A 27,179-nucleotide genomic window follows, 5' to 3' on the forward strand; every position below is an offset into this window, starting at 1 on the left:
TTCATACATACACCAACATTGGAATGAGAATCACATTATCCCCATCACATTAGAACTTTACCATCTACCTCATATTTAAAAAATACATACAAACTACACCTTCTCCACACTTACACTTGCACTCATTAATTGTTCATGTATTGTTCAAGTATTGTTTGCACTATCTGTACTGTTTTTATTTGTCTGTATCTGCCTAGCCCATGCTAATGTCCTGTAAATGTACCATGACTGTGGTTTATGTTTCATGTTCCGCAGAACAGGAACCTGCTGGAAACCAGTTTTTAAACTGAGTCAGGCCCGTTAAACTGTAACTTAGTGTTACTTTCCTGTATAATAAATGAAATGAAATGAACCAGTAGAGGAACATAGCTTGAATCCAACTCTTTCACTTCTGTGGGATATTTCTCCCTCCATTGCAGCTAAATCCTTTTTGACATTCAACCAGCTGGTTGTCTTACATTGTTTGTCTGCATTGTGGAGCAGAGCAGGCAGTGTACAGACGGTCTATCAGATCTTTGTGCTGAAAACATGATGAGAGCTGCAGAGTGAAAAAACACATTACAGGTGTGGAGCAAGATACTAAAAAAGACCTGAGGGGTAAAGTGGAGTAGGCGGCTGTTTCTCCATGACTTTGCCATTTTGGAGAGGAGGTCCTTCTCAATTAACAAAGAGCCATTTGATTCGTTTTTAATATTTAAATATTGCTGCGTGACTTCTGTTACGTCTTCTCTACTATCAAAGCAAAGAGAGTAAACATATGGGATATTATTCCTGGCTTTTCTGAAGTTCCAGTATCTGCTATTGTATCATCCTACTGCTGTGGAGCGCTCCAGCTCATTTCTTGGACTGTAAAGTTTGGCGGCACAAAATCAAACGTGTTGAGTTAAGAATATTAGTGAGATAATTATCTGCAACAGACAAATTCATTTATGCCAATAACAATTGTGAAAAACAATAGTAATCATTTCATTTTTGGTACAAATGCTAAATTTAAAGAGAAATGTTCTGATACCTTTTTTCCTCCCAGATGTGAGTTCTGACTTACGTTTGTAAATCTCCCGATAAATAATATAGATGTGATACCAAAGCAGAAGTCTAAAAAACATACAGTCCAGAGTATATCATCTGAAGAGTGTGAAAGGGATGCTGATTTTCAATGTGATACTACTTATTCAGTGTTTTAATAATTGGGTCCTTTTATTTTGGATGTGAGGACATTTTGTCTCGACTCCATTAAAAAAACCATTGTGAATTATGAACACTGAAGGAAAACTTGCATAATAACAAGAACAGCACTAAGACTAAAGCTGAGCTAGCTTGTGCAGCAGCTCGGCAGGCAGCTCCTCCAGACATCCTGAGCGCCGAAGTGATGGAGAAACTCTGACTTTTAACCATGAAAATGCTTAACTTTCAGTCCTTTGGTTAAATCTAAGCTAGGAATGTATTTTGTTTTTTTGCAACAATAATACATCCTTGGTGGGAGGAAAGATCTGAACTGCTCCATCTATCTTTGAGCAACAACAAAAAAATCCTCTCTATTGAAATACATTGATTTTCTGGGGTCTATATTTGATCCTCATTTATTGCTGTATTTGAGGAATTTTCTTATACCAATACAAGTAGCCTTTTCTCATGTACTCAACTGTTTTCAACAAACTCCTACTACCAATGAAAAGCCAACACATGCACTACTAACATACAGAGCGTTTAACCTGTTACATCATCTTCCTCACTTAGCCTTTGCTTAATGCTGTAGTCACCTCGTATAAAAAGTGGCTCACACTGACACCCGAAACCTCCGAACCCACCAGTAAAGAGGATACTCTCTAGCAGGATTTCAGTGGTGAATGTTCCTTAGACAGTGCACAACCCTGGAGAGCTTCATTAGCACATGTGGGCATACATAATGAAGCCTCGTGCACTGATCTAAAATAGCAGCCAGCAGAATAGAGCAGAAGAGTAACCAAGCGTGCAACATGTACACGCACTCACACACTCACAATGGATTTTATTTCACTGTCTCTGGTCTGCACTCAGTGTTCCCTGTGGACATTGTGTGTGTGCGTGTTTATGGTCACGAGTGCATTATTGATACAAACCCGTCAGGCTGGGATGATGCACATCATCATGTGTCATGAGCGAACAGTGGCCACACCATATAACACAAAGTGAGAGACAGAGAGGGCTGCTGCATGCTCACCCTGTTCCTCCCCTCAGACCTCCCTGTCTCCTCTAACCTGTTTGCTCTCCCTCTCTTTATCCCTGCCTCCTCCTCCTCCTCCTCCTCCTCCTCCTCCTCCTCTTTCTCCTGCTTTCTTCCTCCTCCAGTTACCATCCTGAGATTGCGTCATGAAGAGTCGGTTCCAAATTAACAGATTGCGGAGAGTCATGGAGGGTAGAGGAGAATATGAGAGGTGGGGAGGGGGGGAGAGTGGGGGACCCGAGTTTCCATGACGACCGCACAGGACTCCTGCTTGCAGAACGAATGGGTGTGTGCGTCCTTACATGTACGGCTTTGTGTGCTGGCCAAGGCTTGCACAGTGGGGAGACACCATCAGATTTTATTCCCTTTTCCGTTGAAATAAGAAAGAGTCAGCATCTTTTAGAACAAATGACGTACATTTAAACACACATACGCACACACACCAACGCATACTGTTATCACTATATCTTTGTATTACAGCAAAAAAAAGGTATGATGAGGGGATGACTGATACACTAAAAGTACAAAATGGCCTGGTTAGTCTCGTGTGATTGTAAGAGCTTTAAAGAGGCTGAGATGGACGACTACTTTTGACAGTATTACCTGTACCCTGGGTAAAAGAAAAAAGACCGTACTAGCGTCTATCTCAGACAAAAATTCTGAAAATTTAAGATCAAAAGTCTGCATTGATTTACGTTCACAATGGATAAACAGATAATCACAATCAACATGTGGTGATTTAAGGTGGATGTATTAAAAAAAACACTTGACCATGTCGTCCGAGTGGTAAGAGATATAAGAAGAAGCAGGATCAGCAGGGTCTTGTCTATCATGCCAGGTGATGCTAACTCCCTGGGAGCTGTTTGATTGGATCATTTACAGGACGGTGACACCTGAGTGCGCATGCTGAGAGTGACGACAACGTCTCTCTCGCTTTTTTCCTTCAATTTACAACCTCAAAGTTGACCAAGCAATACTTTACAGTCTTACTGACCGAAGTTCTTAATAATGCAGAAGTCAGAGCTTAAAGTAACGTTTGACATCCCTTCAGCTTAAACAAAAACAAACAGGACATGATACCTCTGTTAGCGCTTGTACGAAGCTGGTGGCCATATTTTCAAACTTGCAACTGAAGTGAACCACATGTTCAAGCATGCAGACATGGCTGCAAACATACAGATGTTGTTTCATCAGGATGGGGAATATCTTTTTCTTTGTCCTTCAAACATATTTGGTTCAACTTAAGACAACATGGAGGCCAAGAGCATAGCATTTTTGTCCCAAGTTCCTTGGACAGAAGGGGGAATCCTTGAGCTCTTTGAAAGAATGATTTTATTTTTTATGACAGTTGTTGGCACACTGTGAGGTTCCTTTAGAAAGGGCTGTGCCAGCACACGATGCTTATAGAGTAGCAACCCTGAACACATACAAAGACAAACCAGTGTTTTGGTTGCATGCCGATATACAGAGGCTGTAGTCCTCAAAGTTGGTGGTCCGGGTTCAACCCTCTGCACCTTTCCTGCATGTCACTCCCCTACTCTCTCTTCCTGATTTCAAACTCTATCGACACGCCCAAAAATAAATCTTAAAAAACAAACAAACAACAACCAGAACAAGCAAGGACATCTGGTAACTAAGCAGCAGTGCATTGCCTACATGAGCTAGTTTTTAGGTTGGTATACATGGTTACACACACACACACACACACACACACACACACACACACACACTGCTGTAGAAGGCTGCTCAGCTCTCAGGGTCTACTACACCAGGGATAGTTATAGCTGTCCATTAGTAGCTGCTCTGAGCCCAAAGGAGAAACTGGGTCAGAACTGTGTGAGAGAGAAAGTATGTTGTATCTTCCTCTCTCTGATTTATGAAAAACTAACACACACACACACACACACACACACACACACACACACACACACACACACACACACACACACACACACACACACACACACACACTCACACTCACACTCACACTCACACTCACACTCACACACACACACACACGAACACACACGCGCCACAAACCTAGGGACACACATCAAAAGCATTTTTATAACAGCCCTGCCCTGGTTATTTATACACTAAACTATTAGCCTCAGTTTGAGCTCACCGCATCCTGCCCTTCAGTCCTTATGCTGTTTATGTTTATGAGTCTGTCTGTTGTTTGCATCCATCCAAAGGTTAAACGAGTGGTTAACGGATATCCTGTACACTAATTTAACAGTGTCTCTCTTTGCCTTGAATATAAGAGAAGTTGTAAACATGTTGAATGGAACTCATTCATCAATGCGAGAGCATTAATTACAAGAGCCAAGTGCCTCACAATGGTTCATATTCATCACACTCACATGCACAGATGGTATCAGAGCTGCCATGCAAGGCCAATGACCTGCTCCTTGGGAGGATTTTGGGGTTCAGTGTTTTTCTCGAGGACATTTCCGAATCATGTCCGACAGAGCTAAACTTATTAGTTGTTTTTGAGATGGCACTCTTTAACTGGCAGCACGTTACACTATAGCTCTGTTTGTCTTTCTGTGTTTAAAGAGTATTTTGCGTAATAAGTGCTTTTTTTCCCCTTTATGTTGCTCTTTAACAAATATAACCTCGGTTGAAGCAAAACAATTGATGAGTCATTCATGAGATTGTTTGTCTTCCTTTTACTTGTGTTTGACCTTCTGGGAAACTTCAACCACTCAGCCATGGCTCCGTTGCTTTCTCCAGGGATTAGCTGTTAGTTATTAGCGGTTCTTCTACGAGAATGAAGGTATTTTCAAGCAAATAGTAATCCTTTCTTCTGAAAGTATTTCTGGCTTTTTCAGAAAGAGAATTAAATAAAGACCCAAATATGTGAGATGTGGAAAAGTCATAGCATGAGTATATCGCGAAAAGAAAACAACTGAAATCTGTCTATCCTGAAGGTATAAAATGAAAGCCTGAAAAGCGCTATTTTGTTTAACATTGTTGTCACAAATTTCACCAAAAAGTCATTAAAATCGAGTCTCAAACACGAATTCATGCTTATTTCTGCTGCTATTAATCCAGCGTTGTAGGCATCATTATGGATTTTCTAACAAACAAAACCCTGGCCATTGTTTGCTACCAATCCCCAGAGCTGTTTCCTCCGACATCTCTCACATATTTTGCCTGCAGATGACTATTGTTGCATGAGAATGGTAAGACCCTTCTTCAGGCAAATTCATATTCCCATGGTGTGGATGAAGATTTACAGAAGTAGTTGTGACAGCGGGTCTGATGATGGACCATCAGTTACAATTTTGTGGGAAAGAAACCATCGCAAAAAAAGAGAAGAAGTGGTTGTGACACATCGCTGTTATTCCAGTGTTACCGGCAAGCATAGTCTGGAAACGACTAAACAATGTTCACAATGTTTAAAAAGGAAAATACAATCCTCTCCAATCTCTCCCCCCCACAATGCAGTATTATGGTAAAATGTTAAAGACAGACTGTGTGTGAGCAGTTGGGCTGGATGTCTACACTCCATCTCCCACACTCAAATCTGAATGGTTTCAGAGGAACAAGGAGCTGTCACTTTGAGAGTGGGTGGTTACGGAGCTGTCTCCAACAGAACACTGTTTCATAAAAAACACAAACACATTACTATTTCAAGAGCTGACACGGTAAATGTACTCTTTGCTCTTCATTTGACGACAGGAGTGAAAACAGGACAGGGGAGAAATAACAGCGCATCTACTCGGCAAGCAGAAGTCATCTTAATTAAACTGGGAGCGCGGTTTGTGCTGCATTACATTTAAAATCTTGTCAGAACCATTTTGAGAGGGATCGAGAAGGGAAACAAGAAAATGACAGCTAAAGACTTACTATAAATGATTATTATTATTATCATCCTTCATCCTTGTACAAAATCAAGTGTCACTGACTTTTAAAAATGTACACATTGTTAAATAGTACATTATTATGTATATTACATATGTTAGTAGGTTATTTTGATATATCTTATTGATCAATGTGGTGAAATTCTTGCCTTTCACACTCACACTGACACACAGGATTAAATTCAAGCACTCCAACTGTGGTGTGATCTCACTATACACAAGCCAATCTGCTGCCCCTGTTATGTTGTTATGCTGCCATGCCACACACTAAGACAGCCACACTGTATTCCATGTTCTTGGAGAACATAATTTCAATCATTCATACAGTATTCTGCACTGTAGTAATGATTAGTAAGTGCCAGCAATATCAGAGATGCATATTCATTTGTTGGCAGACAGCATATTAATACTGCCACACTGATGATGTTTTCATTCTGACCACTTGGATGCAATGCAGGTCTTACCATGCTCTCCAGCTGCACAATCATCCTACAATGACAGTCACAGAGACAACCTTGGGATTTGTGTAATGCATGCAGGAAAGTCAGTCATAAATTCCCATAAACACTCTGAAGCATCCCTTTTACTTCAAACCTATGTTCTGTGAATGCAGCATAATATAGTGTAATGGCGTGTGGTACTACATCCTGACAGAGGAAGTGCAATCATAACAACAGTCAAAGACTGATGAAGCCACAGAGAGGTTACTAAGGAATCAAGCAAAGCACCTGTACACCAAGCAAACAACTCATTTGCATACTAATACTGTTTATGAAACCAATAAAGACTGCCAGGTATCCGTATTACATCCAGGAAGATTTAGCCCGATATCAGCATTGAATTTAAAGTGGAATAAAACACAACATTTCTTTTCATCAGATTTTGCATTGATGAAAAGAAATGTTGTGAAGATTTGCATATTCAGCTAAACCTGGATCAGGTCACCCCCTAGTGGTGTACCTCAAGGACCAGAAGAAAAAAAAAAGTCTCTTCTATGGTAGATCACGCCATGCCAAAGAACAGTATCATGGAATATGCACTACAGTGAGATTTTGAAAAGATTTGTGAATATCAGTGTGCACATTAAAATCAAAAACATCACAGTTCTTGAATCAGAGTTCATTCAGATCTGTCTGTCATGAAGCTGTCTTACCTTCGGCCTCTCATCCAAGATCTGCTGGCGTGTGTCCTTGTGCTTCTCCTGTAGTCTCTCCTGTCTTTTACTCTGTGCGTCTTCCAACTACACACACAATCACAAACACACACACAGACACTGTGAGTCCATTCGAATGCCAGCAATATAACTGAACCTTACAATATAACTGAAGTTAGTGGCATATTAGAGGGGTGTGTATACATTTGAAATATGTATTGATATGATTTACATGACTTAAAGTAGGATGGTACTATGTTTGTATGTTTTTGCTCATTAGGGACAGAACTGTGTCCATCAAACCACAGCCATATGTCCTCTTACCCGTTTGATGTACTGCACCACCTCATTGACGAACGACCTGTTGATCTCCAGCTTCTCTCTGTGGGGAGCATTTTATTTAGCCAAGTGACCAGACCCAACAGAGCTGAATCTTTAGCATTTGATGACATCTAGTGGTCAAATAAACCTAAAACAACCTACAAAGACTTCATTCACCGATATTAACGTGCAGATACTTACTCTTCTGTCACGTTCTTGTCTTTTGATTTAGCCTCGTTGATCTTCTCTTGCCTCTTCTTGTCCATTTTCTTCTTAAGATCCTTCTTTTCCCTACAGAGAGGTGGAGACGGGGGGGACGAAACAGAAACGCTGTAAATGTTGGATCCCTTCTGTGTTTGTGCGAATGCGTGTGCATCCTTTGTACTTAACAGTCTTACTTCTCGCAGATGTCTCTGAGCTTTTTCATCTGAGCACTCTGGCACTCCTCTGCTATGGTGGTTAGCTTCTCAACCAGCTGGAGAGAGAGAGTCATAATTCAACGCTCGAACTGAATAGGGTGAAGTCTGGCGACGTCTGAATTTAATTCTTGATTATTTAAGCTAACATTTCACTTGAATATCAGCTACATTTTTTTTGAGATTGTGATCATAATCAAACAACATCCAAAGCAGGCAAACTTCTCAGTCCTCATTATCCTCACTGTCGTTTGCCTGAATAAACCTGTCTGACACCTCAGCTGAGCTCGCTGTGCAGGCGTACTGGAGCGGAACTTATTTATTTTTCCACTTTGCACAACAGAACATGTGCTCATGCAGCAGAAAGATGGCTGTAATGTACAAAAGGGGAGCTGACCTGAAGCTCATAGAAGCATATCCTTATTCATCTGCTTGATATGATTAGTCTGTGTTAGCCTTTCTGTGCTTTGGGACAGCTTGAGAGAGTCAGCGCTTTATCCAGTCAAACACACGTCAGGGAAAGTGTGCATGTGTGTCTGTTTATCTAACTTCTACCTGCAACATGTACTGGTTTATCTTATGCAAAAAAATGGAAATGAATGGAAAAAAGGAGGACAGGAAAAAAATTAAACAAACATGAAGTTGGAATCAACTGTTGTTTTGTGATTAACTTCAAAGGGGCTTCAGACACAGAAACATTATCAACAGTTGCTGTAATTTTTACCATTAAAGAAAAAATATTTAATGGTTAAAATCCTCATACAGTCAAATCCATTTGAGTGTTTTGTAAATTGTACTTTGTCTCCCTTTGTGTATCTGGCTGTGACTTTATGATTTTGCTGCTGACTTTCCCATTAAGAGTCCCTGGATCATTATTGGATTCAAAGAGTGCCTGCACATCTTTTGGAAACCTGTTTAATTTCTTTGTCTTCTCTGCAGTCTATTTAAGAGTTCCAGAGTTGAAAATGTTGAAACTGTGACTTGTCAGTATGTAATGAATGCATGTATGTTCAAAGTAAAGACAAACCATCTACTTCCAACTAAAAGCTTGATTAGGAATGGCTGTAGTAGAGGGACACTTTTGCAGATATAGTGTGGAGTATAGGAGAGCCAGTAAATGAGGACAGTAAGGTGAAAGAAACGCGTACTATGAGACAAATATGTTGCAGTCCAGTTACTATTATCTAAAGCACTTGCTAACCCCGCCGCCCTCACACATCCATGTGCCGACTGTGTGTTTGTGAGTACCTGTTTGATGTGTTCTCGTTTCTGGTACTTTTCGCTGTAGTACTGCTCCTGGCGGAGTGTGAGGAGTTGTTGTTGCTGCTGCTCCTTCAGCTCTGCGAGCCTCTGACTACACTCCTGCTCCAGATCACACAGCTCCTGGTCCAGGGTCGACAGAGAGTGCTCCGACCGACTTTATGCACACAGACACACAGACACACACAGAGAAACAATGTCCACGACTTTAGATACCTCCTTCTGTTTTTTAATCACAGAGGTCCTTTTTCATTCTAATACTGGACAAGGGATTCAGTATAAGGGATCTGCTGGTCATCAGGGGGAACTTTTTGCTGCTGTTATTAACATTGACTTAGGTGTTACATTTAATATTAGGAAAAGCATGTATTCTGTAGCATGGTTAAAATGTGTTATTTGTCTTAGGTAATGCCCACCTGCGGCCAACACAAGCCGAGGGGTTTGTAATCTTTGCTGCGTGCCCACTGCTGATTCGTCACAGTGTGATGAACTGCTGAGGGCCCTGAACGAGTCCCTGAGACTCAGAGGAAGCCATATCCTCTCATTCTTATTTAACACATAGCTCAACCTTTTTTTCTTTCTGCACAGGGTCAAGCAAACCTCTGATGTTTGTTTTAAAGCAATCTCATTTCAAACATTTTATGTGTTCTTAAAGGTGTGCATTTATTTTATTCTTGTAGAATAAGATTGATGTTCCTCCTTCCACCACTTTAGTGATTACGGTGTACGGTAAGTGTTTGTCCTGCCTTTCTTGAATGTGCCTCATCATATACTGTATAGCTTCAGATAGAAATGTACTTTATTTCCAACAATGACTTACAACCATCCCCAGAGAGGCACAGTAGCTTGGGAATACAAACACACCAATACTGCAAAGTGTATGCAGACAAACAGCACAATAACAAAGGAGGAACAAACTTTATTTATGGTTGAGAAAAAGTGAGAGCCCTGTCCTTCATCAATGTGTAAAATGTCTTGTGGTCACATTCAATTCTATAGGAAAAGATGTATGTTTTTTTTGCTGTGGGCTTTTCAAAAAGCTCCTTGATTCTGAGGGACATGTGCACAGAAACTTTACAAAGAGAAAAGGCCTGAAGGGTACAAAGTTGAAAAGGAAAAAACACGAAGCAGCACGATTAGTATCAGAGAAGAGGAGGGCTACCTACCTTTTCTTACCGTCTCGTTTGTGGCTCTTCTGCAGGGCAGAGCGCCGGCGCTGATGCTGGCTCTGTAGCTCAGAAACTCGAGCCGTGTGCTCTTTGATCAGCTCGCTGGTCTTGCGATGGTGTTTTCGAACGAGCTCCTTCATCTCCTTGTACTGCTTCCTCTGCTCCCTGACAAAGCCCTTCTGTTGTTTCAGCTCCTCCACTGTCTGAGCCTCTAATTCTAAAGACAAGGGAACATGAACAGCAACTTATTGAGTTATAACAATTACTTCTAGGGCTTTGTTTCACTGCGCTAATTTAAAAGGGATACATATCCTGACATACAAAGACAATAATCAAATCTATTCATGAAATATTCCTGACACAGGATTATGTTTCCCTGCATAGTTTTCATACAGTAATTAATATAGGCCGTGTCTTTTCCAGATATGATTTTCCTAATATGTACCTTTGTTAGATTCTCCATGCCTCAAACTTTTTGCAAAATGTAATTTGAATAATTTAACAACTGTAGAAGTGATCAAACACTGAGATTGACCTTTACCATTTATGATGACGGGAATCAGCTTCTACATACGTAACATACAGTAGAGTGTTCTCATTTAAATCCTGCCATGGACAGATCTCTTGTCCCACTGGATTGATGACAGCAGACTGCCCTCTGTATACAGAGCTGAAATTATCTCTAAACCTTTGTTAACCACATCCTACATCAGCTATACCAGGTACAGAATAAAACAACTGTTGCCCATGCATTATGAGGAAAACCTGTTACAAACCAGGTGTGCTTCCAACACACCAACCTTTTTATTATTCCAGATGAATTTGTTTTACAATTCATTCATGTTTTGAAGAAAATTTGTAAGGAAGTGAGAGCAGAGGTGACTATAACTATAAACCCTGCATATGACAAATATTAACTCTACTGTAATTTAGGGTAACCCACCATGATGTACTAGTCTGAGAAAAAGTAACGGTTTGTCTGGCTTAAGGATCATTTCATGTCTCAAGGTTGGATTTGCATTTGAGTCTTAAAACATTTCCAGAAGTGAGACAGCATTTTTTCTGAACGTCTTACAGGAAGGTTAACCAGTGGCAGGGCTTTCCCACTCTGCATATTTTTTAATGACAAATCTTCATGATATAATTCTTCCATTAATAGAATACATTCAAATTCCTGCTTTCCACTTTCAGTCAACGTTTGAAAATTGATTCCAGCACAGTTTTGTACTTGCTTTGACTCAAATGGATTATAATAACACTCATGTGCATGATCTCCAGAATCAGTCAGTGTGGGTCTCTGTAATAACCACAGACAAAAGAGTAAGTAATTAAGGAGACGTTTAATCTTACCAGTGAGTACACTCTGAATAATATCTTCAGTCTTCACTGATGGTTTCAACGAGCCTGGTTACAAAAAAGTTAAGTTAAGTGACAAATCAACTGTTATACAGTAACAAAGATGTTAAACGTTTTCATCATATTTTGTTGTCAAAAAGACAGACATTAAATCAAATCTGGGTGAATGATCATGCACACTGGCAGAAGAGTACTTGCTAAATAAAAAAAATTCAAAATCTGAGAACAATTTCAATAGAATTCTATAATTAACAACATCATATTTAAAGCAAATGAATACCTGAGGTGAATATGACCTGTTAACACATTGTGAAATACATTAGCTACTTCAACTTTTAGTGCATTTAAACTCAACTTCTGATGACATTTGAGCTTCTCTAAATGTGACAACGGTTCTTCATACACTACCTGCAGACTGGGGCTGGTGGCCTCCCAGTGAAGGGGGCTTCGGGGCGATGATGGGTGTGTGGCTCAGTCCGTTTTCTGCAGGCAGTACCACTCTCTGGTCCACCTTAGATTCTGAGGGGGCTTCACCTCCTGCCTCCACCTGTGCATCACATGAAAGATTTGATGATCCATCATAAAAAAACATATTGAAATACTGCTACTCTATTAGAGACATATTAGATTGTCGTATAATTATGCTCCATAAAAGTGAGGGAATGTTAAATGAACAGTAATTATCCTCTGTTGTCCTAAGCATTATGAGGACAATTCCCTACAATTCCTGTCTCTCTCAAACTGTCCAAAAAGCCAAGAAAATTATCTAAAAATGAATAAATAACAAGGATTTTTATGCAGGTAAAAATCCTTGTGGAGTGGTGGTATTTGTTTTTAGATGCCTCTTGTTGTACCTGTGTCCTGCAGGTTAGTTTGTAGACATAGCTTTGGTAACCAATTCTCAACATTTCTTCCCGTGCCGAGCCTCTGCAGATCTTAATTTCCCCCTAGACTCAGCCGAATCTCTGCCTATATGCTCTTATCTCCAAAGTTTTAACAACATTTTTCAAATAATCTCTGCTCTAGCCAGACTTTCTCATCTCTTTCCCCACTCTCTCCCTCTCTGCATTCATCTCCTCACACTGGTCCAAGCCTTTCGATGCTCAGCCACTTGCTCTGACTGTTGCCATGGTCACAGCAGGAAAACAGCCCTCCGCCCGCCATCCTCCAGGGTAATCATATCGGCCAGCAAATCAGATAAAAGACGCCCCTCAGGACCAGCCCCTTCTCTCCGAGCCCCTCCGCCCCCCTTCTTCTCATATCCTCAGATAACCTGCTGTCCTACCTGGTCTCTCATATAACATATATCTTAACTTTAGACATCTCCCTCTGATATCTACCCTTTGTCTGGGCCTTGTGGCATTGCACCAGCATTGATTTTTGGCTACTTTTAATGTTCATCAAGTATGAATAAATAAACAAACATCATTACAAATTGCAGCTACTTTACCCTTAATACTGAAAAGCCCACCCTTCTCCTGTTATTGTTGTAATGCTGTTTGGTGATTAGTGTGCATTATTTCCTGTGATAGTCACTTGGAAAAAAGGCAGAAGGTCACATTCTCTAAAGCAGCCAGAACTCCAGAAGAGTTCAAATTCTCCAGATTGCTTGGCATTTCATTTATGTTGAAAAATAAACCATGTAATATGTTAAAGGTCACTGCCATCTGTAGTTTGATTTATTGATTTCAGAAAAGTTGGCTAACTTCCTTTAAATCACATTGATGTTCATAGTTAGTCAGTGAGTATTTGCGTACAATGGTTTCAAATCGTGGTAAAAAAGAGCCACAAACTACCTTAAAGATCGACAGTATGCTAATTCAGTGTTTGAACTACACTGTATGAGGACATTTGAGCTGGTTATAAAGCAGACTGAAAATAATAGTGATGTCTCTTAATGACCTGAAGCAAACCAGACCATCCACAACAAGATTGATTATTTCTATGTAGTATTTTTTCTATGCCTGTAACAGGTGCGATGAGGTTTGTCAGACACTCAAATGACTTGATAACTTAATTACTTAATTAATACAATCTGACTGTCAATAGAAAGCAGGATGGGATTTTTTTTCTTCAAAAAAACATTTCTTAAAGTGAAGAGATAAGAAGTAAAGCTTTGTCCGCAGGTGGCGCCAACATCGACACAACCTGAAAGTTTGTCACAGGAGCTCCAAAATGACAGACCTCAGGATTAATGTGAAGTATTGTATTGAGGATTTTCATAGGAACTCATCACTATTGAGCTTTATTACTAAGATGCGAGTCATGGAATATTTGTACATTTAGTTTGTAAACGTTGTATCAAATCCCCTGCTTTAGTTGAACTAATGCAACTTTTAAAGGACTGGCACACTGAGATGATGAAAACAAATAAGTGTTGTTGACCATTGTGTCATTTCAGTCAGACAAATAGAGTGAACAGATTTTCAGAAATGAAGTGTGATATTTGAAGGGTTGAGTTTGACATGTAGAATCCAATAAAGTATCTCCCTACAAGCTTTCACCTGAAAGTAAAGCACAATCAAAGTCCACAGAGTCACATTGATAGACCTCCAAGCAGAGAAACCCTATAATCAGAGCCTGCAGGAGGCACACATCGGCTCTATGAAATACAGAATCAGTACTGCTACAGCTGTGGGTGCAGTACTGTTCATCATTGAGGGACTAGCAAGATAAAATGGCCCAAACAAAAGCCTGATGATATCTATGAGGGTGTGCTGGAAACACGCTCTGCTTCCTAATCATTTCTTTCATTCCAATGAATCCTGCTGTGGGGTTTTAAGTAGCTTGTGGTGGTGTTAAAAACCTCTTTACTTTTTTACTAAACTGCATCTTAATAGAGTTTTTTTTTTTCTTCATATTCTCCCTCCGGTATGTTTTGAATTTTTATCTCAGGCAAAGCTGGCTGAAGAACTGTTCATTCAAATGAGAAACTAATCTACAGCAGAAATCCTTCCACACACAAACAGAAAGAATAACATGCACACACACACACACACGGGATGCCTTGCTTATTATATGTAATGGAGAGAAGAGCATGAGAACACACACACACACACACACACACACACACACACACACACACACACACACACACACACACACACACACACACACACACACACACACACACACACACACACCTCTTTGTCACCCTCCTCTTCTCCTCCTTCCTCCAAAGTGAGAGCAGCCAGCTGATTGGCTCTCTGCTCCATCAGATTGACATAGCGGATTGGATTGGACAAGGCTTCAATGACGTCTGAGGGACAGGAATTGAAAAAGAAAGAAAAGCCTTTTTGTAACTGTGCATGACTATGAGACTGCAGAGTTTTGTGGATGTAAGATTTTACTTTTGGTTTGACTAATTTCTCGTGACTCACCTGCAAATGTGTCTGGCACATAGTCCTTCACTTCTACATAGACAAACAGAGCTGGCAACGTCAGGGACTGGTTCTTCTCATTCCTTATACTGATGTAGTGATAGCCTGCAGGAATGAAGTCAAATTAAGTAAGAAGAAATGTAGTGCTCATCTATTCAACTGAGATTAAAAAAGTGCAGCAAACTATCCACATTAAACAAACAAACAAACAAACAAAAAAACAGCACATGCAACACATTTTAGATGTAATTTTTCTGTAAATGTTCCTGCACACAGTACTTCCTGATGTTTTTATGATTTCTGATGCTTTTAATGCTCATACACAAGCTTTTCTCAATCTGTATAAGAAAATCATCAAACTGAAATGTCCTGTGAGGAGTTTCTATCTGGTTATAAAACTGACTGAAATTAATGTTGATTACTTCAATGAGCTCAGAAAGCTAAAGACATCACACATATTCTTTCGATATAGTTATTTTATATGGATGGTCAGCCATGCTACGGGTTAGGTGTCAGGGTGAGGACACACACAGCTACTTACTGAATTGAGGAGTATTGCTAATAAAAACTGTTTCCATAAAGTTTATCTACTTGACAGTATTCCACCATTTCCTTTAAATGCATAATTTTGACATAATAAGGGAGAAAAACTGTTATAAAGTGGCGCTGCCTTTCAGGTCTGAACTGCGATCTATCCCAGAATGCTTTGGGAGTCGCACTCTGCGCAGACCAGGAAGGCAGTACCACTTCCTAACAGATTTTCTCCCTTATTATTTCAAAATCATGCATTCAAAGAAAGTGGTGGTGTTCTTTTAAGTAAATGAAACTTATGGAGTGTAGTTATTTTTAAAAAGACTTGTCAATTCAAGACAAAAGTAAGTAGCAGAGATGGGCAGTGCATCCCCTCTGTCAGACAAAGGGATTAACTGCACGCTGCCCTTACAGTCTTTTATAATAATGAAAAAAAAAAAAAAATCCATGCCAGAGTTGATTTGGATTTTCATATTGGACATTTAAAATAAAGCAGGATGAGATTTTTTGGTCAGGAAATTCTACTAAAACGTGAACAAGAAGAAATGAGCTAGGGGTGAGACTTACACTTAGTCTACAGTGGAATCAAAATGTGAGATAACCTGACATTGTGAAAGGAGCTTACACTGATGTGGAAGAAAAAAAAGAATAAACGGCTGTGTTGAAACAATTTTTTTACCTGGACGGATGGCTGACACAGGAATGATACGATGGCCGATGAACTTTCCTCCTTCTTCAAACACAGCTATCCTTAGAGATGCGAGGGTGGGAAGAACAACCTGTGAAAAACACATCAAACAAACATATTAATGCAGATAGTAAGTACGAAAGTATGACATTCTATACTCCATATGTTCGCATATTTCTTCTAATTTCAATAGTTGTTTGTCTTTATGTATCTTCGATGAGCTCTCAGTAGATACAATCCTTCTACCTGTCTACAGGTGGCAGAAGAATTCAATTCAACATCACTCTCTCTCCATGTTAACTGAAGAGTTCAAATGAAATGATACAGTATCACTATGTCTGCATGCACTATGATCTGACCTTCTTGAAGACTATGGCCTCTTCTTCCCAGACTGGGTTGATGGCGTTCCCTTGAGATGTCTTGGTCTTGAACGCTTTCCTCTTGGTGTCCACAGGTAAGCCAAACATGTCGATCTCCACGTACGTGCCGACTTTCTTATCAGACAGGAACTGGCCTGAGATGATCTGGAAGGAAGGGAAATAAAAGTAAGTCAAATATCAAACGCACAAAGCCAGACAGAGAAAGAGAAAGAGTTCTTCATGGACAGCAGGAGACCGACGTCGGCATCAACAAACCTTTACAGACAGTGTATTGGCTACTATCCCATCCACTGTGCTCTCAGTGAAAGGATCAAAGTGTTTGTCAGGCCGCCTCATAAACTCGGGTTTGAGTCTGTAGCCACATTTCCCGTTGTACTCATACATGCCCAGATTTAATTGCATGGACAAATCTGTGTAGAAAGGATAAAAAAATGCAAACGTTAACACCAGCAAAATAAATCTGAACTTTAAACTGCATGTTGTACTCTACAGGTATTCAGCAATCAGAACATTTAAATTAAAAAGTTTCAAAACCTGTGTGGGTGATAAATCATAGACGATTGATTGATAAATGTTCTAAATGTAAGAAAGAAACAGATTTCCACAAATACAAAAATGTACAAGAGGTTTTATTGCTCTCTCATTCCTCACCGATGGTTTGGAAGTTGAGCGCCACCAGCTGACAGCCGGCGTTCCAGAAGAGCTGCGGGTTGTAGTTAGATGAATCCACTCGGGTGCCTTTAGGGTAGATCCTGCTCAGCTGCAATTTGTTGTATCTGAAAAGAGCTGGTGAAGGACAATGCTGCATGACCTGTATTTACAAAGTACAACTGACAGAGATAGCACTTCTACAACTAACTACTAGTTCTTTAATTAAAAACAATATTACAGAATTCAACTAGAACTCAGTTGAACGTAAATCAGGATTCTCTCATTATAACTTTCAGGGAACGGGTGATTAAAGAGAAAAACTGAATTTATATAGAAGGACACAATGAGATATAAAACACCATACTATGTGCATTTCAGACAGAAGTTCAACAACTTTGCAACTTAGAGGCAAATGTCGTGAGTTATATTTAGAAATGCAAACAACGCGCTTCAGTCAAAGTCAGAAGGATACTCCACAAACTCTACAGGAGATTTGGTCAGTTGCTCCAACGCTTTAGTCTCCACAAAGGACGACATCTGGTAGCTGCGATTGATCTCTGTGGGCAAAGACCATCAAAAGATGATCATGTTGATCCAATCATCAATGATATAAAGCATCAGAGATAAAGCAGTCACTTCTCATAACTGTTTAAACATGTTAAAAACACTCTTCTTTAATTTATGTTTGAATTATATTATCCCTAAGCACAACTCATTTCTCACATCTCTCATATTGTTTACATACTTTTGGATCCCTCGAAGCTGTTGAATTTGACAGGCTGGATGTAAATGACTAAGTTGGACATTTCCTCTGTGGCAAACGCCTCACTGCCTGCTGTACCCTGTACATGAAAAAACACAGACAAGCAAATATCAAAATAAAATGCAGAAGAACATTTTAACAGAAGTTATGTTATACCACTTAAAAACCATGTGGAGAAGGTTTCATTTGCTTTAAAGGCTCAAAAACAACTTCAGAAGCTCTTTTATCAGATGTTTGGAGACAGATCAGTAGAATTAAAATACACTACCCTACTTTGACACTAGAGGGCAGCCTTATCACATGACATGTAAACACTACAATGACCTCTATTCTTCTCTCTCTCCACTATTTCTGGTATTTTTATCTGGGTGCTGAATCTGAATTTCTTGATACACACCTCATCCATTGAGCCCTTTTTACAGTCGTCATCGTCGTCATCTTCATCCTCACTTTCTGCTTCCACCTCACCTGAAACAAGAGTCACATTATGTTTGACGATAAACAAAGTAAATAAAGGAAAGCATGTGTGTTCATTTAATCCCAGACACCACAGACTCTATGCAAAAATCAACGTTGGATAGTTTTCTTTTAATACATATTTATCTAGGATCTGTTGCTTCCATAACCAAATCAGGGACATAAATAAGGCTAACACTGACAAGACCCAACCCAGAGAGCTCATGGAATGAGGAAATTCATTTTAATATAGTTTAATTCGAGCCGGCACTTCTGCGCTCACATAATGAGAGATCTACTGAAGATTTCACACTCAATCTGAGGTCACACTGACTAAGGAGATTCATTTCAGCTGTGTAATGGTTCAAACTGACCTGCAGCGTCTGCAGCCAGCCTGACGAGAGCACTGCTAACGATTTCTCTCAGAATCGGAGGTTATGTACTATGAATGACTCACCAATAGACTTTCTGCCCTGCGGCCTCAGGCTGAGCTCGGCACCCTCAGACGGCTGTGAGGGGTCTGCCATCTCCTCTTTGGTTGAACCTGTGTGGGAATGAAACAGATGCATTACAAACAAACCGACATATTTCAATATAACAAGGTCATGCTACTTAACAACACAATAAGGTTCATTTGATGTGTTTAATCTGTCACTATGATGTACAGTTAGTCATATCAGCCTTATTGTAGCAGGTTGTGAATGATCAGTTCTTCAGTACATTGTTGTGTTTTATGGTCAAGCGGCTACAAGATACTGGATCAAAATGTCTCTGTTCTAAAACGACATGAATGTAAGAGAATAAAGGCTAGCTTTAGTTTTTGCTTTCAGGCAAAGGCGTAGAAGCTTCCCCCAACACCTCCAATGACTGCAGCTTTTTGAGCTTTCAGCCAGACAGACAGATCTGCAGACTAGGGTTCACGATCATGTTTTATTCACACTCTGCACGTTTCGTTGCGTTCTTTTATACAATGACAATAAAGTGTCTATGTTGTTTTGGAAAAATGTTATTCATGATGTTAATTATGACGTCATACCAAACATAATTTTTTAGTGTTTGCTTTGTTTCTTATATTGTTGTTGTACTGCGGTTTCATGGACATCCAAATATTGAGCCACTGGTTTAGCTCAGTTGGTAGAGCCGACGTCCCATGAACAGAGGCTACAGTCCTCGTCGCCATGGTTACAGGTTTGACGACCAATCCTGATGCATGCCCCCCACCAATATTTCCTGTTTTACTACAGCTATCCTATCAATAAAGGCAAAAAAAAAATCTGAAATAAGTCCTACACAAATGATTAAATGTAACCTTCATAAAAATATTGAAGAATCATGAGGGTGTGCCCTCATTTTCAATGATGTCAAGAGTACAACAAAAACAGAATAAATATTCACAAACAGAATAAATAGAACTGCAATCAACAAATGAAAACCCTGAAGCGTAAAAGCAGAGTTGTTTTTTCTTATTCACTTTTAAACTGTCCCATAGGAACAAGTGTGAGAAGTTTAAACGTCTGTTGCAAAGTGTTTCATGTGAATGCAGCAGACAAGATTTTGAGCATCAGCCAGCCACTAGAATGTGTCGAGTGTTAACTATGACACCAGTTTAATAAAGAATTAATAAATGAAGGCGTTTTTCTCAATGAAGGCTTTAGAAATACATAAATAAAACCAAATGCCTCACATGAAGAGGTGCCCAGCTCTCTTTTTCAATTAAATGCGGTGATGAGAGGAGTAACATTATTTGAATTATTCTGATTTCATTTGTATGTTTTATTTCTGGGGGCGACACAATGTTATCTGAAGCCAACTTAACAAAGTTCTCAACAAATCTAAAAGTTATTTTCAGGTTTAGTGCTGTGTGATAAATCTGTTTGCAGGTCTCAATCGTGAGATGACCTGTCTAAAGAGGTCAGATAAATGTTGTAGGGACATAACAGTCATTGTGCTCTAAATTAAAATCCAAATTACTATGATGTGTGTGATTGTCCAAAGTGCATTAATTGAATGATTCCCTGACTGTTCAACTCAAAGACTTGTGCTTCTTATTTTCTTACAGCAGGGGGCAGTGTGTGTTATAATAAGATTGAAGCTCTGACTCAAAGAAAACTAAAGATGATCGATTGCAAGTTGTATCACTATTTACATCCCGTTGATGTACTATGTATGGGAATAAATACTTTTGATACTTTAATATATAATGTACAAAGACCAAAACTAAAACATCCAAACACAGAAACACAAAAGAACAGATGTGGAAGCAGCCAACTCCCATGCATACATGACTGGTCAGGGAAAACTCAAAACGAAGGAGCAGCTGTGAAAATATTAAAATCCATAAATCGAGACGTATAAACATTCACCAGACAGTTGTGAATTAAGTCACACACAGCTGCATGCACACATACCACTACACTGGAGGCCACTACCGGCCTGTGTTTAGGATGCCCCAGTGACTGGCAGTGTGTCTGCCTGACAGAGAGAGTGTAACTGCCAATAATACCTTCAGCTGATGGAGAGGGCCGTGAAAATGATGAATGATAAACAATAGCAGTGTTTCGCTCCACTGATTCAGCTTCTGGATAGCCTAGAGATGCCAGTCCATATCACAGATGGACATGGCGTCTAGGCTGTTTTGCAGTGAAACATAATAACTCAGCAGTTCGAGTGTGACTTTATGGCTCCGTTTGCGGCGAGTGTAAATGTGTTTGTGCGTTTTAAAGGGACAGCTGTACCTGCGCTAGGAGAGGACGGCTCACACACGCTGGAAGAGTCGCTGTAGGTGTTGGAAACCTGCTCGGACAGCTTTTTCTTGGTGCTTCCGTTTGCCTTGTGGTGTTTCTTCTTGTTCTTCACCAAGATCTTCCCCATCAGCTCCATCGGGCTGGGCAGAGGAACACCTGACTCCAGCTGAACATGGTGGGGAAGAAAGCAATGAGTGCAGAGAAGTGGATACAAAGTTCTAATCATGTCTTGTAAACAAAGAAAGACTCAGGCACAGAGTCTATTTCAAAGGCAGGATTCTGCAGAATAAAGTAGTGTGATTGCGTGTCAGTTGAAAGACAAAGAAATGTTGGATTTCATTTGTGACAAACAGGAAAATGGTGCTCTGTTTCAAAGTGTTGCTGTTGGGCTGAAGATTGCTCCATTACAGCCATATTTTACATCTCTTTGCAGACAAATGAGAGCAATGTCAGAAAGAAAAATATAAAGTTGTTAACTGAAGTGGCTGATTTGAAATTTAAATTCATGGCATTTTGTCTCACAATCCTCCATGGGAGATTTCTGCTGAGTTAGGCCTGCTAGTGTCCAAAGGGATCGGCACTGAGCATTACATACTCTGTTGATGTTTACACTTTTCACATTAAAAGCCAGCTTCCCGGGGAGAGAGCGAGTGTTAAACACAAACATCCAGCCTCTCAAAGGAGCTGGCTGGAAGATGGCAGATCTCTGATTTATTTATGGGGTACACTGCTTTTGGATCCCAGTGTTTAGGGATATTAATAATGCATTAAAAGAAAGTTAGAAGTGATATTGAATAAACACACACTCACATTCACAACCCCCGAGTTTACAACTTATCAGCTGTAAACAGATCAGGACTTAAAAGGTTTTCTTACTTAGCTTGGCTGAAGTCGAGTAAAAGAAAACAGTGATTCACAGCCCAAACTTGAGCCAAGATGTTCCAACAAACAGCCCCGTTTCCCAGCTCTGACACATCCATCTACACCTCTCTATTATGTTGTTGGTGTTGTTGTTGTTGGTATGATCAAATAAAGATTAGTGTGGCGTGTTTCTCTCGGCTAAAAAGAATCCAGTTCAACAATGGATGAGGAAGGTAATCTTGACTGCACTGCAATGCACCGCACTAAACCTGTTTGATAAAGCTCCAATTTAACAGGAAGGATTCAATTAAGCTTTTCTCACCAAATCCCCCCCCCCCCCCCCCCCCCCCCCGATTTTTATAAAGGGACTTAAAAGAAGGATTAACAGAACAAGCAGCAATAGAAATGGCTTAAACACAAGAGTATAGCTCCTATATGAAATATACATCTCATCACTTCTCAGCCTTGACAGCTGACCAGTGGTGGAGTGTAACTACACAAGCTCGCCCTGATACTTGTACCTCACTGCAATTCACCAAGTAAACATGGTCCATACAGGAAGATTGGAAAGTAGATCCAATTTCTCAAACAACACGGTAAAATGATACTTAGACTTTGATGCATTTTCTCTGAGGATGCCATTAAAGGTCAATAATCTAAGGTGGGATTTTTTACAATTTTTTCAAGTATGCAACTAGACATTATGTCTACTCAATATTCCTGTGATAACGAGTCATTACTGGTGTTTTTTTTCTCAAGATCTAATCTTGTTTATCTCAATATGTGTACTCATTTTGTTCCACGTCAGCACTTTGGTCAGCTCTTGCTGTATTTTAATGTGCTTTATTAACAAATGTGGTTGATTACAAATACATTTGATGGATTATCTCAAGATAATAATGCTGGTTTTCCCATTACGAGAATTGACTTGATCGTATTATCTTGTGATAACAAAGCTTGTTTTCTTGTGGACAGGATCATTTTCTGTTGATCTAGACAACAAAACAGCCGGCTGTATGTTTGTATGATTCTGTGCTTTTGCACCTCTGAGGATACGAGTGTTATAAGCCGAGATCTCGAGAAAATTGTAATCACAGGAAAACAGAATAAATCAAAAGTATGGATACATGTCTGCAAAGGGTTTTCCGTTATTTTCTGCAAAAAGATTAATTTTGGTTCTAAGATCCCATTGCAAGAGATGTTTCTGTTATTTCACTGCAACACAGTTTCATAGCCACTACCTTGACTTCAAATTGAGTTCAATTTTGCCACTTAAATCTGGACCGTTTTATAATTTGACCATTTCCAACAATGTGATACACAGATTATGATGATTATTAGGGCAAGGTTAACATCAATTGAACTTTAATCCTGTGATAGCACTTCTTTGACTCTACATCGTACAGGCTATTGAAGAAAAACAAGCTTAAGTTAAGAGTTGAATACTTGTGGAGGAGTAGGTGGGATACTGCATGCTCAGTGATATAGTAGTGAAGTCTTTCAGAAGGGTGTATCATCTTAAGTATCTTGACTGATGTGTTAGCTTTCTAGCTCCACTAACTCTGACAGCCCTTACTTGCTTTTTCTGGTCACATCACTATGCCTTCTTTCTCTGCTTGCCAGTCCTGCACTGTCCATGGCTTTAAACTAAGCTCCTCCAACAACACACTGCAAGACAAATAGCTTTATTTCTCTTTTTTTCCCCAGCAGTTATAATGAAAATGTTTTGGGAATGCAGCCCTCATCAGCCTAATGAATGTGCTGTTAAAAACCACATTACAAACAAGAAAACATGTTCAAGGCGAATCCAATTTTTAAGCAATTTTAGTTCATCATTTGGAAAGAGGAGACTGTTTGCACTTTAATTGAAAAAACAAAAACAACAACATCACCAGACTCCTCTTTAGAACATGATGTGGAGTGGAGATACTAGTGGAGCCTGAATTCTATAAAACCTGTAATCCTTTTTACTGTCACTTTATGCTCAGTGGGAACCAATCTCACCATATCACCCTCCTGCCCCTTCCCCTATGGACTCACAGAGCTGATATCCTGTTTGATTCTCTGTATACACGGCTGTCTCAGTGCCATGGGAGCGAGGTTGTCATTGCTCTCGCCTTTCCCACTTATTACAAGCTCAGTGGTAGAAATCGGATTCCTCAACAGCACTTTTCTCCCTCTGTCTCTCTTTCAATCTTCTCCTTTGGTGTCTGTTTTCTCGTATCTCTCCCTCTCCTCCACCATTCAAAAGGCTCCTCTCTGATAATGCGTCAATGTCAAACCCGTGTCAGGAGGCTGCTGGGAGCGTTAGATGCTCCACAGTGTTACACCGACAGGGATAAGACATCCCTGGTGAATAACACCTTAAGAGTAAGTGCTCCTTGTTGAAGTACATGTGTGTGCAGGGTTGTATTATGTGGTGTGTGTTTTCATGTGTGCCCCAGCCGGTTTAAGAGGTGTGCGTGAGAGTTTGTGTGACAAGTGTCTACATTTACCTCACGTCATTGAACACAAAGACGCCTTTGGGAAAGAAATAAAAAAAAAAAGAGTCTGGGTACAAACAAACAATGCAAGCTTTTGACTGGTAGCCATGGCAACAGAGGAAGACAGATAAAGGGCGGCCAAGAAAAAGCTGAGTTTAGATTACGACGTAAGAACATGTCTGTTTAATCTCATCCGGCTGTCCTTTGCACTCTCTCCCACGGTGACGGAGAGGTGATTCAGGGGAATGAACATGAGTGTAGGGTGAATCATTAAAAGTTGACTTCCTTGGGATAAATTGCCACAGGTATGTAAGTGTGGGGGACTGAAAAATGATGATCAAAACTACTGAGGAGAGGCAGAGAGATTAAGTGTTTGAGGACATTAAGGAGCGTGCCTGGAGTGACAGAAAGAGGAAAAACTGTGACAACACATTTTGCCAGGTGCTAGAGGGCATGTCGATATGGTGCTGCGAGTGTGACAGATGGAGAGGCAGAGAGGGAAATGGGACATAAATGTAGAGAAATGGTTGTGTGTGCGAACAAAGGGGCGAATATACATGGGCAAGTACATGTGAGTGAGCATTCAAATACGGCTTTTTGCCTCATGTATGTTTCTGTGTGGTCGGCATGCTGGGCAGCAGTGTTCAAGGACACTTCCTTGGTGCACCCATCTGTGCGATAATATCTGCCCAATCCCCTGCTGTTGGCCATATAAGTGTGTGTGTGTGTGTGTTAGAGAGAGAAAGAGAGAGAGAGAGACTGCATAAGTGTGAGTGTGTGTGTGTTTGAGCATCCTTATGTACTCACAGGATATTTCTCCAGAGGTTCTGTCAGTAATGCGTCTCCAAATATTGACCGGCAGTACTCTGCCATCTTAGCCTGCTGTTTTGGTCTGCGAGGCGTCACACACACACACAAAAACAAACACACACACACACACACAGTCATAGTTTCTCCTTTAAAATGTGGATACACATTGAACATGTATGCTGCACCTAAAAAGACACTCAAAGCATTTAAAACAACCCATTAGAGCTGACTCCTTAAAGGTATTCCGATTTTCACACAGCTGACAGAAACAATTAGAAACAAATGGCTCATCGTGCTGCTGGACTGATCAATAAGGTTGACAATGACTCTGTTGACTTACGAGTCCACGTGGTTCTCAAAGGACAGGAGGATGGGGAATGGCGAGGTCTTGAAGGCACACTCTGCTATAGCCTCGATCACCTCCTTAAAAACACAAACAGAGAAAAAACACAATGCCATAACTTCAAATCTTTAGTTGAATGCACCCACCTAGGGAGGAATATTGTTGTTATTTGAGTAATGAAATGCACGTTTCAAGCAATAAATGTCACGGCTGGTTTATTTGGTTATGCACTGCAGAGTCACAAGAAAATAAAGCATTTTGAAACTCTCGGAGCTCAGCCAACATTACATCCATTCACCTTGATAGTAATGCCTACATTTCCCAGACCGCCTGTGGGTCTCCCCAGAGAACATGCATGAATTGAATTCAAAAACTGTACGAGAAAGCAAGAGTGATGAGCGGGAAAGACAGTCTTTTAGGTGCAGAAAAATAAACTGTACTCCAACTTGCTCCACATGTTGTGGCTGCATGACATTATGGTTTGTTCAGGTTTTCTGCTGAATGATGTGAAATTAAATTCTGTCAAATCATATAATCCTGCTCTGTGCGCGGTCATCAAATTTCTTTTTCAACGAAATTGGAGTCAAGCCATGAAAAGATGTCGGAGCAGTCCAGTAAAGACGGTTAAACATCTGATATCGGATCTCTAAGTCAATTACACCATCGTTACCAGCCATGTCAGTTCAGCTAATGCTTTCATTTCTATTTGCTCCATCTCCTCCAGTAAAAAAAAAAAAAAACTTTGTAACTGTGTTACTCAACCCTCTCCATCTGTAGCACTCTAACACCCTCTCCTTCACGACTCTCCTCTTTCTGTATTTCACTCACACCAATTCCATTAAGCTCATTCTTCTTCTTTTGTTTCTCTCATTAGAGCTAAATTTCCTCCATCAATCAATCCAGCCGCCTCTCTCTTACTCTTTCACCTGACACTTACCGAGCCCTCAGATTCTCACACCCTCCGATGCATCTTTTCTTTCTGTCGTTTCATCTTCAATTAAGTGCCCATCAGTACTTCAGTTTAGGGCTTTTCATTACGTCCCTGTCCATTACACGATTCCCCTACTTTTTGTTTCTAACACATCTTATACAACTGTGTTTGTCTGCATTTTCCTCTTTCTTACTATACACTTGTTTTTGTTTATCATTTATTCCAACTAAATGCCATTTTAAATGTTCTTAAAATCACACCAAATGTATCTATACTTTTTATTGGGAGATGTTATTGTGTGCAGAAGCTGCTCAGTGCTCACTATGCTTGTATTCAGTTCTAATGTCCCTTACTGGTTGTATAAGACAGATGCATTTTTTTTTTCTTCCTCATGAAGTGTTTGCTGCTCCC

At 40.1% G+C, this 27,179-nt stretch overlaps 1 protein-coding gene across 2 annotated transcripts in view; it reads right to left on the bottom strand.

The window, feature by feature from the left end:
• LOC132985196 (1-phosphatidylinositol 4,5-bisphosphate phosphodiesterase beta-1) overlaps positions 1 to 27,179 on the bottom strand; it is a 115,670-nt gene that overhangs the window by 8,507 nt on the left and 79,984 nt on the right. The window contains exons 12-32 of one of the 2 annotated variants that reach the window (XM_061052441.1): positions 25,835 to 25,917; positions 25,492 to 25,576; positions 21,332 to 21,506; positions 19,054 to 19,140; positions 18,538 to 18,608; positions 18,123 to 18,219; positions 17,850 to 17,934; positions 17,378 to 17,502; positions 16,982 to 17,136; positions 16,706 to 16,870; positions 16,338 to 16,437; positions 15,128 to 15,232; positions 14,891 to 15,006; positions 12,156 to 12,294; positions 11,742 to 11,795; positions 10,389 to 10,608; positions 9,211 to 9,379; positions 7,945 to 8,021; positions 7,748 to 7,837; positions 7,550 to 7,607; positions 7,226 to 7,312 (exon numbers count right to left, since the gene is read on the bottom strand). In XM_061052441.1, the coding sequence (XP_060908424.1) occupies positions 7,226 to 7,312; positions 7,550 to 7,607; positions 7,748 to 7,837; positions 7,945 to 8,021; positions 9,211 to 9,379; positions 10,389 to 10,608; positions 11,742 to 11,795; positions 12,156 to 12,294; positions 14,891 to 15,006; positions 15,128 to 15,232; positions 16,338 to 16,437; positions 16,706 to 16,870; positions 16,982 to 17,136; positions 17,378 to 17,502; positions 17,850 to 17,934; positions 18,123 to 18,219; positions 18,538 to 18,608; positions 19,054 to 19,140; positions 21,332 to 21,506; positions 25,492 to 25,576; positions 25,835 to 25,917 (2,343 nt within the window). Of the gene's footprint in view, positions 1 to 7,225; positions 7,313 to 7,549; positions 7,608 to 7,747; positions 7,838 to 7,944; positions 8,022 to 9,210; positions 9,380 to 10,388; positions 10,609 to 11,741; positions 11,796 to 12,155; positions 12,295 to 14,890; positions 15,007 to 15,127; positions 15,233 to 16,337; positions 16,438 to 16,705; positions 16,871 to 16,981; positions 17,137 to 17,377; positions 17,503 to 17,849; positions 17,935 to 18,122; positions 18,220 to 18,537; positions 18,609 to 19,053; positions 19,141 to 21,331; positions 21,507 to 25,491; positions 25,577 to 25,834; positions 25,918 to 27,179 lie in introns of those variants that run through there. The other variant, XR_009675027.1, reaches the window with a different exon arrangement.

This window comes from Labrus mixtus, chromosome 12 (assembly GCF_963584025.1).
Source record: "Labrus mixtus chromosome 12, fLabMix1.1, whole genome shotgun sequence".
Classification (NCBI taxonomy): Eukaryota; Metazoa; Chordata; class Actinopteri; order Labriformes; family Labridae; genus Labrus; species Labrus mixtus.